This window comes from Hemicordylus capensis, chromosome 2 (assembly GCF_027244095.1).
Source record: "Hemicordylus capensis ecotype Gifberg chromosome 2, rHemCap1.1.pri, whole genome shotgun sequence".
Classification (NCBI taxonomy): Eukaryota; Metazoa; Chordata; class Lepidosauria; order Squamata; family Cordylidae; genus Hemicordylus; species Hemicordylus capensis.
This window is the reverse complement of record NC_069658.1, coordinates 208,647,038-208,663,052: the sequence shown is the minus strand read 5'-3', so window position 1 is coordinate 208,663,052 and position 16,015 is coordinate 208,647,038. Positions and strand designations below refer to the sequence as shown.

Below are 16,015 nucleotides of genomic sequence, written 5' to 3'. Positions count from 1 at the left end.
AACCACGCCAAGGGTGGAGGGGGGGGAGAGACTTCATCTTCCGGCCCAGGAGAAACAACCCCTTTCCCCACTGCCGCGCCCCTGGTCCGCGCACTTGCTTGCTTGACAACCCCGTCAAATTTCTTGCTTTGCAACTCAGCGCCCCATCCGGGGGGGAGGGGCGGGAACTGAGCTAATAATCTGGACTCAAACCTCTCCTTCGAGGAAAAACAGAGGGGTGGGCACTCTGGCATTGCGCCAGCCCCTCTGCAGGATCCCGCTAACATCACCCCGGTGGCTTTCCATTACAAGAGCGGCTACACCCCGACCCACCAATTCCTTGCAAGCACAGAGGCCAGCTAATTGTGGGGAGGGGGGAAGTCAACATGGCTGGGGGTCTGTTTTCATTCTTAGGGGGCACTTCCAATATTCTCTTCAGATATCACCCTGGAGTTTGGAGTTCCAAATTATCTGGCATTTCCCCCAAAGTGGAACCTACCCTACCAAGGGGTGCGTCTGTCATCTGGCAAGCCACACCCCTCCATAGGTGTGTTCCGTATGGAAAGCCATGCAATGACCCATTTCAAAACCTTCTGGCCTTCGGTGTCTTTTTCCGCATTTACATCAAGAACACACACAGATGTGCATGGATAACACGGGTCAAAAAGCTGTCTTGATGCTATTTCAATGCCTTCGGTTCAGGCAGAGCTTTCCATGGTTCCCCATCACCAGTGCACATGCACATTGAGAAGACAATGCAAATAAGCAATCTCAAAATGTGATTGGACGTACAGTTGTGTCAGAGGTGTGTGTGTGTGTGTGTGGTGTTTTAGCAACGCTCAGGAATGCATGAACGCATCAGTAAAACACCACACTAAATGGTCTTGATGCAATCAGACCTATCAGATCAGGAGTGCTTTTGTTACAGTGTTTTTATCCATGAACATCAGTTTTTTAAAAAGGAAGGAAATATGAACATTCATAGAAAGCTGGTTCAATTTCATATGTGCCAATTCCAGAACTTATCTTAGGATTAGTAAAACACCACACAAAAGGGTCTGAATGCAATCAAACCTATCCGATCAGGAGTGCTTTTGTTGCAGTGTTCTGGGTGAACATCAACCACAACAGAGGACAGAAGCATGGGCATTCACTGAAAGCAAGGCCAAGCCCAGAATTCATCTCAGAGATTCTTCTAGTTCAGCCGGAATGAAAGAGTAGGATGCAGCACAGAGCAAAAATCTAAAACATGAAAGGAATGGGATCGGGGTGGGGTGGGGGGCTAGAAATCAGTTCCTCTGTAGGTTACTGCTTCCGGGCTGTATCACACACCTTTTCCTTGAAGCACAGGCCCGCTAAAGTGCAGCCCCTCAATCTGAACCTTTAACAAAGGCAGGCACCTTGTTCCCATTACTGTACATCCGCTACTGACAACCCAGGGCCCTGGCCCAACGCCTCCTTGCAGCCCTGCCCGGGGAAAGCCTTCTCATTCACTTCAATGAGTGGGACAGCTTCACTGAGGGAGAAGCTGCATGCGCAGATGTACTCCCTCCATCAAAGTGACCGGAGAGTCCCATGCGCACAAAGGGTGCATTGGAGAATCGAGCACCCCGTGGTTGCTCAGCACACAATCAACCATGGGGTGCTCGATTCTCCGATGTACCCTTTGTGCGCATGGGACTCTCTTGTTCCTAGAACAAGAACGATGAATTGAAATTGAAAGGGTGAGCATTTCTACAGCACACCCCAAAGCTATCTAACTACACTCCACCAGCAATCAGCCCAACAGCCATGCAAGGTATGATCATCGTTCTCATCTTGCAGGCAAAAGGCCGAGACCGCAGGAGCAGCCTGTCACCTAAGAACCACCTGGGGAGGTCATGGTCGTCCACAGAAACAACTCCTAACTCCCTCCAAGCACTCCTTCTGTGGCTCGCACACGTCTTCGACCTCACCCTGATCATCTTGCTTGAGTGCAGGTGAACGCATCTGTGGGATCGTGGCCATTCCTGCCATCTTTGAGCTCTGAGATGGCCGGAATCGCACAGTTCCATGTAGCACTCACTTCCCGTGCAATCACCTCTGCGTAGTCCCGGGCACCAATGAGGCAGAGGTTGATCTTTGTGGGGGGAACATGCAGCGGCCACATTTGGGGAAAAATTATTTATTCATTCATTCTTTCATTCATTCATTCATTCATTCATTCAATTGATTGCTATACCGCCCTTCCAAAAATGGCTCAGGGCAGTTTACACAGAGAAATAATAAATAAATAAGATGGATCCCTGTCCCCAAAGGGCTCACAACCTAAAAACAAACATAACATTACTATTATTAAATTACTATTCTCTTAGAGAGCATTTGATAGCATAGTGTTTTTTGCAGCACAAGGGACCAATGAGTAATTTGAAAATATTCTGCCTCGCCTTAAAAGCTGACGAGCCCAAGTTTAATACTAGACTCCTCTGTGGAACCATTCTCAGTCCATTCCAAATCCAGATCAACGAGGGAGACTTCCTCTAAAAAGTCTTGGCCAACGGGGTTGTTAAGCTTGGAGGTCACTTTGGGACGTCAGGTTCTTTCTCCGATTTAGGAGTTTGGGAGCCAACATTTTGGAAAACACAGCAAATTTAGTGGTGTCTTCCAAATCCTGAAAAAAAATGCATAGGTGGGTGGCCCTGTGGCTTAAAAAGGAGAAATAATAAAGAACTTGTTTCCCCCGTAATAAGTGTCTCCTTCCTCCCTGTCAATTCATCGTTCTTGTTCTAGGAATCCAACGTGGCTGTACGCCAACAATTCTGATTGCTCATCACCCAGCGTAAATCCCAGAATATTATTGGTTACAAGACCGTCTCGTTCTCTTGTTTTCTCTTGTATGCTCTGGGATTGCCACCCGGAGGCTGACGCCGAATACCACGCGGACACAGCCCTAAGAGGCACACAGCTAGCGCTGCTAACTGGGCCAAGGGGCCATTTCTAGCAAAGGGTGAGCTCAGCTGAACTATTTTTCAACTGTGAGCCCCTTTGGGGCAGGGAACCATCTTTAGGCCGTCTTGCAACACCCTGTCTGGGGATCACCCCTGTTAACTGGGCAAAGGGGCCCCTTTCAAATGGGGACTCTCTTCCGTTTAACGGGGTGGGGGCAACTATCCCAATTCAGCCCAGCCCAGCATCCCTCCCAGAGCTCTTGCTGGTGTATTCTTCCCTCCTGTCTCCCCTGAGAATGAAAGCGCAGCATCCATCTCTTAAGTATCTACCAATATTTTGCATACTCTGGATCCAAAAAGAGAAAATAAAAATGGTTCCTACATATGGCATTTGATCATATTGATAAATGAACCACAATGATCCAGAAGGAAGACTCACTGGGATCAATGCGACGTCCACTTGTGGAAACATGCATAGAATGCCACCTGAATATGCCAAGGCGGGCACATTGTGTTTACGAGTTTTAACACAAAAGCAAGACGACCCACAATCATCAATCTAAAATATATATTTGTGGGGGAGGGAAGTGAAGCTTGAAAATTGAGGAGGAGGCATTTTTCCTCATCTAGAGATGGAGTCGCTGCATTTTAAGAAGAAATCATAAAGATTTCAGGACCAAATGAAATGGGGTGTCGGTGGCTTCTGCCAAGGCAGCGTGGGTTGACGTCAAAAAAGGCGAGGTTTGTGCTCATCTGTTTTGTAGGATTCCTCACTCTGAGCTCTCGGGGTGGAAGAGGTTAAAAATTAAAACCAACACCGAAAACACGTTTAGATTCCTGGGGTTAGCCGGAGATCAAGGGCAGAAAGCAGCGAGGCGTTCTGAGGCTTGAGGCATTTGGGGAGATCACAGGTGGATCTAGACAAATAGATGTAAAAACACTGCTGACGGATGCCTGAACAGCACACAGGACGCGGGCCGGATCGCCCTTGCGTCGGAAATGCAGGCCGCGAGATGCAAATGGAGGTGTGTGCGCGGTGAAGAGGGCCAGACGGTGGCCCCAAATTGACGAACAAGATATGAACAAGGCGTATGGGTAGCACAAGTCAATGAGGGGTGGGCACATTTTCTACACCATGGGATCCATTGGAGCTGGACTTCTCTCTTTAGGTCCCAATCGCTCCTCAAAGCCCACCTTGGCCATGGAGACCCTCGGTCCCGATCCCCAACCCAAATGAAGTGGTCTCTCCTCTCTCTCTCTGGTTATTGCATCTGTGTCCCACCCATCATCAAACAGGCAACGGAGGCATGTCCGTCTCCCCCCCCCCCGCATTTCACCTCACCACCACCCCTCCACTGTTTCGTTATCCCACCCTCTCCTCCATTCTGTTTGCCATCTCCCTCCCCACCACCGACATTTGGACTGTAAGCCCCTTGGGGCACGGTCCTCTTTTTGTGTGTCCTCTTTAGACCCCAATGCACATCAAACCGCAAGACTACTCTACAAATAAGTTAGAATATGCATGTGCTCATGGACATGCGCTCGAGGCCATTGATAGCCCTATATTTTTGTTGACTGGACACTGCTCTGAGCTTTTGGGCAGTTCGGATAAAATGTGAACATGTTACTTCTTTTGGGATCAAACGTGTATGTGAATGAATTTTCTGTATTTCTAAAACACAAAAATATAAAAATACAATAAAGGAAAGTGTATATATTTCAGTCATTGGTGTATCTCAATAGGTGTATATTATTTCAAATATATGGATGCAAAGGTATATTCTCATTTCTCTTTGGACTGTTTGCCAAAGAACCGCACATTGATTTTTGTCTGGAAAATGTGATTTAAAAAAATATGACAAATAAACTCATATTTCTATACAAAATTTGGGTATTGTTTGTGTCTACACACACACACACACACACACCACCTGAGTGCATCATGGTTTGATCATGATATTTCTGATCTGCTATATAATCTATGTATTAATAGAAATTTATATATTATATCTGTGTTTTACCTATATATGAAACATATTTATGTGCACATATATTGTATGTAAATGGTACATATTTGTGTAGCAAATTGGGTTGCCAATCATTCCAGTTTGACTTGGAATCTCCAGGAATTGGCCTCTATGGCCACTGAAAGCAAGTCTGACTTGATCTTGTGGGAAATGGGGGAGAGATGCTGGGGGGGGGGGGAATATATCCAGGAATCACTTCAGTCAGAGTTGGCAACCCTAGGAACAAAAGGATGTGTGTGTATGTGTATTGTTCGTCTGTTATACACACACATATCTAGGCATGCAAATATTTACATAAGTGTGTAGAATAGAAGTCTTTCTGTGTGTGCGTGCAGATAGATAGATAGATCGGTATTATTATGACAAAACCACAGCACATTAAACTGAAGACATTAAATTGGTGTCCATTTTTCCCTGCACACCTCAAGGCCCTGGTATCCACAGTTCAATCCTTTGCACAATCCGATTTCTAAACCACCGGGTCTTCATCTCCTTGCTTCCATTTTGAGCAGGGATAAAGAGGTGCTAAAAACATCCCGCGGAGGGGACACGGTCACTCACGGATTCCGAGCCAAGGTATAGCAACCAGGCCTCCGAACCCGGGCCCCCCTGCATGCAACCGGCAGGTTAGCGCGGGTCGTTTCCGAAAGGAGAGGTCCTTCCTTGGCAAGTGGCAGTCGTATCGAGCTCAACCAGTTCCTCCGAAACCAACTCCAGAAGAGAACAAACTAGAAACCATTTGGGGGAGACAGGCGAGCCGCTTCCTTTTACGCCGCAGAATCCCAGGGTCCTACCCTTCATTTGGAATGCAGCTCGGAGATGGTATTTGGATGCGAAATGCAGAGCCTGTGGGGAATAGAATTGTGCTCCCCAGAGAGAGCACGGACAACCTTGCCGGAGAAATTGGACCTTGTTTGCATCTGCCGTTTATTAACCGTCCGGGGTTGCCCACCTCAGAGAACCGCTAAGAGGATTTCAAGGCTTGGGGAAAGGGGGAGAAAAGAGGCATTTTGGAAGAAAGCAAATGCATTTTGAAACCAGAAGTTTTCCAGAGGAAAAATGTGCAGAGCAGCATTTCTGGAAATGGTGCAACATTTTGGAAAAAGGACGAGTAGACTTTGCAGAGATGAAAGCTGTAATTTAAATTGGGCCTGGTTTCAGGCAAAAGGGAATATTTGATCTCAGGATGTGAAAGAGATGTATTCCTTGGGGAGATTAAGGTGAAGGGAGGTCACACACACTGGCCACCATGAAAGAACAAAAACGCCCCAATGATCTGAAAAAATACCTGCTTTTTGAAATGATTGTTCTGAGACCAGCCATTTTTGCATAGATGGAACCGCTCTCTCAGAACAATCTTCAGCTCCATGAGAAACCCAAGAAATGGTGCCCATCTTTCACAGCTAAGAGTCATTCCAGAAACATCTGGGTTGAGTTCCCCTTTATGGTCAACAGCTTGGCTCAAGAGAAGATGGAAACTGTACCACCTATGCTCCAGTTAAACAAGAGCACAGATGACCCAATCACTTAGGACTCCCTTTCCTGCTCTGTCTACCAAACACGGCAATCCAAGACGAACCGAGGACCGAGCACAGATACAGGCGACAGCCGAGAACCATTCAACCGATTCGTCACTTACCAAGGTGCGAATAAGTTGGGTAAACAGGTCTTCTGCATTTGACCTGCCAAGTTGAGAGAATTTCATGAGATACCCACATTACACCTAGATCAGATATCTAAGAAAGCAAGTAACAATGAAAATTCTTTTCACCTCTTAATAGGATGATATCACTCACCGAGTGATTATAGGTATCCAAAGGTAAGTTCCCACTTCCTGAATGGCTGCCTACATGTGTTCTTTAAAAGAGAATAACATTTTGGAAGAAGAGCCCTCCATCAAAATATCCCAAAGCCATCACACAGAATTGAGGCACATTCAGAAGCTGCCACTTGCATAGTAGATGGCAAAGATCAAACTTCAACTTTCCCTCTAATTTAGCTGCAAAGACATCAAGACCGCTAAAGCTGGCCCAGACCAAGAGAAAACCCTTTGAAGATACTCTTTTCCCACTCCAATCCTCGATCTCACTTGCACGTAATCCCCAGTGCTCCAAGGACCATTGGTTAAAATTTCTACGCTCCAATCCGAAGGAACAGAAAACAAGAAAATCCTTCCACATCTTGTGGGGAAACCTGAAGCCTTGAGCACATCTCGATAAAGCTGGGCAAGAAGTGACCCATGCATTTAGTCATCCAACAAGAAATAAATGACCGCTGCTACTCATTTAGGGGATTCAGATGCCCTTGCTACATCTGTTAATTTGACACACTACAAGGTGCCCAAAATCAGTCCCTCAGAACTGCATTTGCTAGATCCCACCAACAGTCCATCTCACACAGCTTTCGGTTCCCACCCATGACCAACCAGATGCATTTTGGAAGCCCACAGGAATGCCTGCAAAAGAAGGCCATCCCTGGTTTTCTTTCCCCTTACATTCTGCGAGAATTCCTTGCATGGAGACCTAGATTTTTCTCACAGAAGCAGACAGTGTAGTAACCTCCTACTTCCAGTCTCAAGAGATGCCTACCAGTTTCCTAAGAATTTCCTTGGGGAAGCACCCACATTTGGGTGGAAGCACCCACATTTCTGGAGTCTGCCAGAACACCGTTGTGAATGGAGACAAAAATCTCAAAGGACAGTCCCAGAAAATAAAAGTATTTTTTCCACGAACACATACAAAAAAAGAATCCGAATAATTGCAGGTCAGAAACATTCATGCAGCTAAATACAGGCCAAGGGGGGTGAGAGAAAATAAAATAATGGGACATAGCCAGGCTGCAAATCGAGAGAGAAAATAGCCGATCATTTCCCCATTTCTCTCTCTCCTTCCACAAAGTTATCGAAATGCGATGGTCTTTTTGGGAATTGCATTTGGTGGCAGGAAAACTGTCATTCCAGAATTACTCTAAAACTGTCCATTACGCCGTTGCAGGAAAGCGTGAAGGAGAGAAACACATCTTGGCCTATGTTACTTTGGAAATGATTTATCCAATCACTCCAACAAAAATAAGCAGAATTTGCTTGGGTTTCTAACAGAATCATGGACCTCCGCGGAATGAAACTATTCTCCCTTCTGTAGTTGATCATTTCTCTCTTTCGCTTTCTCTTTCTCTTTCTCTCTCACACACACCCCTCAATTTTACTAGTACCAAATTTCACATGGCATTGAAAGTCAATGTGGACATACGGTTTGGGGTTTTGTTTTATGCCATTCCATGCCGCAAAAGCAGTTTTAATCTCTACCAGTGTCGGAACAGGAAAGGTTGACATTATCAGCCAACATGCAAAGCCCAAGATGCCCCGTCTGATTTGGCCCAGATGCCAGTGAACCTCCGAGCAAGAGGCAAGGAAGCATTCTGCCATGACTAGCGGGTGACACCGCTCAAAAAGAAAGAGAGCGGCGGGTGAAATGTCACCTGTAACATTCCACAGAATGCTTGGGAGCTTCAAAATCCATGCACCGCCTGGGCATACCTTGTAGAGGGGGAAAAACGCCCTGGGAAACACTGGGAATAACCAACTGCAGTTAAAACCCTTCCCTTCACGAGTGGCCACCATGAGGAGATATTTTCTCCAATTGTTTCCTGTAAAATTAAAAATTAAAAAATGAGGGTACTCGCGTAAATAATCTCACACTTTGATAAATGTGCAGAGCAAGAAGGCAAGGAGCCCTTTTCAGATGCTGTGCGTGGAATCAAATATGGTGGGCGTTTTTTCGCCAAGAATGGCGGCGGGTCTAGGAGATGCCTAGCTTTATTCAGGCTCCACTAGGCTTTTGAGGACTTCCCTGAAAAATATTAGCCCCCTCCCAGCACCCTTTCAGGCCCCCATACCACAAAACACAGTCCACTCTTCTAGGGCCCAGCCTTGCCCTCCTGCAGATATTTCAATCAACAGCCTACGCAGAGACGTCTTTAATAAACATCTCTTAACGTTCTCCAGGCCCACGTCTACTACATAAAACACAACGACAGGTCAAAGATATCAAGGATGCTTGCGGGTGATCCAAAATTACATTCGGAAGGGCGAAGCTTCCCGGGTCTCCATTTACAATTGATTTTTAATTTAGACACAATTATCAAGGAGGGCATCCCTTTCGCCCAAGCAAGCCGTATGTGCCACAAGATTGAAACGTTGGCTTCCGGAGGGAAGAAATAAAATGGGGGGGGAGGGGGAGGGATTTCATACATCTATGAGATTTTGCTTTCCCCCCGCCCGCCCGCCCCATCTTGAATTTCTTTTCCTCCAAGAGGAGAACAACATGCTATCCAGTTGCTTCTGCTACAGATAGATAGATAGATAGATAGATAGATAGATAGATAGATAGATAGATAGCACCCATTTTTTCTTTGCTGGTATTGCAACAGATTTATACCCAGGACCAGAATTCTCAACCAAATCTATGCTGGTTACAAAACAGGATCACACACACATTTGCTTGTGTGGCAAAGATTGCAACATTTTCAAATATCTAAATCTTCCCATCATGAGTTGGAAAGGTGGGAGAGTGGGGGTGCTGTCCAAATGTGGAAAATATCCTTTCCTTTGCTGGGCCGTGGGCCAGTCTCCACTTTGAAGCTACACTTTCCAAAAGGGATCGTGCCCCATGGAAATAGCGCACTCATTTGGGGGCACCCGTGGCCGTACGACGAACCTCCATGCTCGGAACAGAAGGTTAAATCGAGCTGCTTTCTCCCAACAGACGTGAGAATTTTCAGAATTGTTAACGGGGATCTTGCTATTGTTAACAATAAGAACCAGACCTGTTTGACTTAAAAACAAAAAACAAAAAAAAACCCTCAGTGTTTGATGCACCGTTTCTTTAGCTGGGACAAGGGGGAGAGGAAGGAACGTCCTAGAGAGCAGGCTAGGAATCTTACTACGGGATTTCCGGAGAAAACGCCACAAATATGAAACCTTGCAAAACAATGTGTGTATTCCCCCTATGCATGCATGCAAAAGAGTACCCCCCCATCCCAAGATGCACTTCTACATGGGGGAAATTTGCCACTTCTCACTAGGCACAAGTATTCCTGGTGTAGATGATGGAAACTCTTTCAATCGTCCATTCACGTCCCCTTACTTTGAAAGGTTTTGGTATGGTCATGGCCACAACCTTTTTTGGTTTTGCAAAATTTCTTCCCCAATGTCAAATATCCAGGATTTTGGAGAGGGGGAGGGGTTTACAGTGACCTAGATATTCTCCCTTTCCCTTGGCAGCCACATCCTGGGCCTTAAAGAGAGACCACTTGGAGAGGAACTCATTTCCACTAAGCAAGGGGTTGAGAGAAGCATAATAGCAACCAACAACCTGAGAACGCGGGGAAATTTCACACACACACACAGAGACCCTGAAATTTCTCAATTCGAGACAAGATATTTCAAACCACACCAACCGAAACATTACCGAGTTTCCCCCCAAAGACCGTCCATTGGTTTTCATTTGGATCAATCCCATAATAACAACATTAAAGCTCCATCTTCGTCTTCGGTCAAGCGTTCTGGTTTTCTAAGAACAAATTTTTAAAAGAAAACTGCAAAGAAACTACAATCTCTGAAACTAGAGTACAAAAGGGAGGGGAATGAATTATAATACACTCAAAAGTCTTTCAGCTCCTCCATGGGAAATATAATCCACATAAAAGGCCTGAGCTGTGAACCCCAAAGAAATAAATGATAGGATTACCCCAACTTCTGAGGCCAGCTATATGACCGTAACAGAGAGGATTAAGAAAACACGGAGGGTATCTTTTGGACAAGAGTTGAATGGTCAGGTCCATCCTAAGAGTAGGTGATGGAGAAAAACAATCGCATAATCCCACCTATGCCCTTTGGGTCGCAAAACGGCTCCAGAAACATTTCAGGACATAACGTATGTACTAGGAGACCCAGTCATTTGAGACACCAGATTCTGAGAGGCCTAGACAAGCATATGAACTTCCCCGTTCTATCCGCACAGAGGTCCTCATTGAAATACAGCCATGAATTTCCCTCAAATCTAAAACATGTCATCTCAGGAATGAAGCCCCTCATTCATGATGACAGGAAACGGGCTGGAAAAAAGAGTCATTTCTCTATTAAAGGATCCCCTCAGAGCTCTTTCACAGCAAGAGCGAGGAATGGAGGGGAAAATTATCTTCCACTGAGATCTCTGTATGTCTGGGTGGGGACTTTTCATGGAACCTGGTCAACAAGGAAAGATTCCCACCACCACCCATGTCTGTTCCACTATATGTGGCTGGTCTTCACATAACTGCATGGAAAAGGTTCACTTCTGCAAGCATGTACAGTTTCCAGCCCTCCATCCGCAGGTAGCGAAAAAAACCGGAAACCATCCCCACAGTTACCCCGTCTGGCAAATAAAACAAGAGAGGCATAGAAACCACAGCCCCAAGGGTGGGGTGGAGAGGTTCAGAATATTTGCACCCATAATCCATAAACAGTTTTCACTGACACAGAAACTTTTCTGTTTTAAAAAGAAATCCAACACAACCATTCTAATAACTGGACTATTTTCACATCTTGGGAGGAGGCATAGCCTCTCAAGTGCCCCTCCTCACCACCTAAGAATACAGAAGGTAAGTAAGCACCCAAAACTATAAAGGGGAGTATTAACACCACCATCATTTCAAAGCTACACACAGTAACATCGCTTTTAAAAGGCGAAAAAGTGCAGAGACATTGATTTAAAAATAATAATAAAATAATCACATTTTGCTACGCCCCTGGCTCTGTTCATTTAGGGAGAAAACATCACAAGAGAGAGGAAAGGGTTTTTAAAAAATAAATTCTGTAACATTTAAGGAAGAAGCTCTTCTGTTGGGCTGGGGTCCCATCACACCATGAGCAATCAAGATTTGGGTTTCTTCCCAAGCCTCTCTTTCAGCTGTTTTAGACTTTGCAAAGCTGTTACGATCTCTTCAAGAGCGGAAGGGACATATTTCTGGATGCTTCTCATTGCTCTGAATAGAGGCACGGATTTTTAAAGGACAGTCCAACCGTCTCCCATTGAATTGCACATATTCAATCCCATATTGATTTGGGATGCTTAGAGATTACTCTTCGAGTCCAATTCAGGTAAATGTTTTAGCTCAGTCCAAAGCAAACCGAATCAAAGGAAGCTTGGTCTTACCTGGACTTCAAGACCAAGTTTACAACTCTCTACCTCACTGGAAAAAGCTAACCCCCAAAGTCTGTTATGCGCCATGCACTCAGATAAAACCTTTGTATGTACAGTTTGGCTAATGTGTAGCACTCCGATAAACAAGCACAACCCCACTTCTACCACAACCAGATTTAACCATTCCACAGAAGTCTGCGGTTGCAACTCAGTTGGGAAAACTGTTCCTTTTTTTTTAATCAACCCCCCCTTTCCAAAACACCTAGCAAATTAGGCCTCTCGTGAGAAAGATAGCTACCTGCTCATTTGGGCAAGCAAATTTTGAAAAAGTCACTAGGAGAGAGGTCTACAACTGTTTGAAACCAGGGTGGGTGAAGGCAGAGAGAGAGAGAGAGAGAGGTTGGTGTTTTAATTTGACAAGATGCGAGTCCTTAAGTGACGCGTAATTGATTTTACAGTCTGCAGTGCTTCTGAAAATTGTTATCGTTCTGTTCTCCTTGGTTGCACATACTTACAACTTCCCAGAATTGGCTTGTGGATGAATGAATTGTGTGCGTGCGTGTGTGTTCGTGTTCGCATGTGTGTGTGTTCAGACGCCAAACGTAAAACAGCTGTTGAGAAAAATATCTTTCTTCTCAATTGTTTTACAGCATGGAGTTTTTCGGAGGAAAGATGGGACAGGCCTCCAGGATCCACCCCCCCCCCAAGGAAACCCATCCAACTTAGCTTGAAGCTGGCGGCTCTAAACAAAAGCCAATTGTCAGTTTCAAGATGAATTGGAAGGTGTCTGTTCTTGAAGAGGAACAAAAAAATAAGGATTTCTTGCCTTTCAAAAGAAAGAAAGAAAGAAAGAAAGAAAGAAAGAAATAAAGAAAGAAAGTCCAGATAAAGATCAACACTATCCTCCCTCCCCCAAAAACATTTAAAGCCATATGTGGCAAGATAGCAAACTAGTTTGCAAACATATTTTAGTCTTGGTGCATAGCAAGGAATTTATCGCCTATCAGTGTGTGTCCATTGTGCAATACAAAAATAAAGGAGGAACAGCCTAAGCACACTTTATGCAGCAGTAGACAAAAGGAGAAAACAGGAAAGAGAGACAATCCACACAAAAAGAGCATCTTCCTTCTAGCTTCAGTTTTCTTCTCCCCACCCCCGTCCCCAGCTAAAGGATAGTTTGGGCTGGTATTTGCTTTTCAAAATGATTGCAAATCAGACTTTTCCCTACCCTTTCTTCTGAGATCTGTGCGATAAGCTTGCTTTTGCTGGATAGACAGATAGACAGACAGACTATACTTCATAACCTTCTTTTCCGCTACATGGTTTGCCCAGCAACATAATTATACTTTTTTTTTAAAGTTAATTTTGGAAAAATAGTGTAGAAAGGCACATTTGTAAGGGAAGATTTCTATGCTGCTATGTGTTGAAGTTCACCATTTCCCCCAACTTTTCCCACGACCCAGAAATACTTCAAAAATTGGGCACAACAGATGCAAAGGAATTTAAACACCATTCTCACTGAGCACCCCACCCCCTAAGAACCTCAAAACACACACTCAGAGTTTGGGGGGCTGGGTGGGATAGAGCAGGATTTATCCCATCCCTGTGTCTGCAGGATACCAGAGAGACAGAAGGTGTCTCGAGCCCTCTCCAGGATCTTACCTTGGGTTGCTCTTGTTCCAATACACCGCATAGCGATCCGAAATAATCTTGTTGCTGTCGTCCGTCCAGACACAAACCCCCACTAGGGTGACAAGCAAAGCGGCGACTTCAAGATGAGGCATGGTACCCAGCTCTGGCCCTGGCGCTTTCTTTCTTGACTTCTCCTTCTTCTTCTACCCGGGTTGGGTTTGGTTTTTACAGCCGATTTTAGCAAAAACACCACCGGTCCATTTTGGGGAGGTCTTTGGGGGGTTCCCCCACTTAACAGCCCACTTCTGTTCTCCTTCTCTCTGGACGGCAACTTTCACACACCCCTAATTCATTCCACGGTGGTCATTCCCCCATAGCCTGGCAGTCCTCAGTACCTTTTCCTAACTCATGGGAAAGCGACGGTCTTTTCTGCAAAAATCTGCTGCAAAATCAGTGTTGAGAAGAGTTTTTTGGGTGATCAGGCTCTGTCGTGGCAAGTGGAAGCTCCAGGAGAATTTTTTTTAAAAAAAAATCTATTATCTAGGGAAAGATGGGTATGGATTTTTGTCTTAAGAAACACCCCATCTGCCAGCCTCTACTCCCTCGCTTGGAGATTTCTGCATCTTTCTCCAACTCTTCAGACCCACCAGAGAGGAGATGGGCATTCCATCCTGGAGGACCTTCAGACAAGGAGTGCTTAGGCTCAGGAATGCTTCAGGAAAAGGAAAACGCCACTGGACAGGCGATACAGAAACCCCTGGGCATCATGAAACAATTGCTCCAGTAGCATCCCACTCCTGCAGAGAGAAACTGTAGTGTCCACAAGCAAAGTTTGGGCTGCGTTTTCTCTTCCTGGGCTCTGTCATTTCTAGTGGATCATTTCTTGAAGAAGAAAACTCGGCATTTAAAATAATTCCTGGTTTGTCTAAAACACTCTTTGCAACCCGCTTCTGCTCCAAATTGCAACCAGTTGCCTGGAGACAGACTTTCGAAATGAGGGTCAATTTCTTTCCGCTTCCCCCCACCGAACAGAAAAAGGAAAATGACCCAGAGGGAGGGGGGCAAATCCAAGACATTCATATGCAACTTGATCCAAGTTTTTCAAAAGGTGTCTTGTGTCCTCTCCTCTTTCCTCTCTGCAGCTCTTGTGTCTTTTTTCTGAGAAGAGAAGAAAAGGCAAAGAAAAATTACAGGCAAGTTTGCGAGCTTTTTTCATATGTTGCTTTTTGTTTCCAAACACAGAAACGTGGGATCCTGCTCGGATGCAAATTCACAGCCGGTTTCTTCTCGCGGCGCGGGGTGGAAAGAAAAGGAGGAAAAGTGCCCACGTTGGCTCCTCTCCCCCCTCACCCCCCGCCCCCTATCCCCCCCGCCCCGCTCCGCTCGGAGTGCGAGCAGCTCCTCTTACAATTGGCGGGGAGAGAAGACCGGGAGAGGGGAGGGCAGCGCAGGCGGCGGCGGCGGCGGCAGCGACCCCGCCGGAGAAGAGGCAGGAGGGGCGGGCGGGGGGAGGCAGGCAGCCCCCCTCCCCAAAGGGCGAGAGGCTCTCGGCGCGCGCACCCTTCGCGGCTTTCGCTCGCCTCGCCGCGGTGAGGCAGTTGCCCCCGGATCGTGGCCAAGAGAGGCGCCCACCTTGTTCGCGCTTTCGGTGCCCAAATGGAAAACGCCGCCAGAGAGAGCGCGCGCGGGGAGGGAGGGAGGGAAGAGGGGCTGCCCCCGGGGTGGGGGCGCGCTTCTCCCCCCTGGACTCGCTCAGCCCCGCGGCGGCGGCGGAGGGTCTCCCACCCTGGCTGCGGGCGGGGGGCGGGGGGCGCCTCGTCCTCCTCCTCCTCCTCCTGTGCCGCCGCCGCCTCCTCCTCCTCCGCGGGCTGCCTGCCTGCGCTCTGCGCTCTCCCTCTGCGCTCCTGCTCGTCCTCCTGGTCCGGGCCGGCCGGCAGGCAAGCGCGCGTCCTGCTCGCCACCACTCGCCCGGCTGGTGGCCACCCCAAAGTCTTTCCGAGGAGGAGGAGGAGGAGGCAGCCCGGCTCCCCCCCCCCCCCCGGGTTGCCACCATCCACAGGGGCGGGGCCCGATGCTCAAGGTTGGTTGGCCAGCGAGGCGGCTGCTGCTGCTGCTGCTGGCCCCACCTTCTGCTCCGAGGGCGCCTCTCCGACCCGGGCGGGGGGGGGGCATCGAAACTCGCCCTCCCCCCTTGCACTCACCCCCAGCAGCAGCAGCAGCAGCTGGAAGAGGACCGGCCTGACCGGCTTCCCTCGCCCCCGGGGGAGGC

At 47.0% G+C, this 16,015-nt stretch overlaps 1 protein-coding gene across 1 annotated transcript in view; it reads right to left on the bottom strand.

Annotated features, from left to right (window-relative positions):
• EFNA2 (ephrin A2) overlaps positions 1-15,712 on the bottom strand; it is a 180,883-nt gene extending 165,171 nt beyond the window's left edge. The window contains exons 1-2 of the mRNA XM_053289709.1: positions 15,379-15,712; positions 13,777-14,904 (exon numbers count right to left, since the gene is read on the bottom strand). Of these exons, the coding sequence (XP_053145684.1) occupies positions 13,777-13,898 (122 nt within the window). The 5' untranslated portion in view covers positions 13,899-14,904; positions 15,379-15,712. The remainder of the gene's footprint in view (positions 1-13,776; positions 14,905-15,378) is intronic.
• Positions 15,713-16,015: the final 303 nt, after the last annotated feature.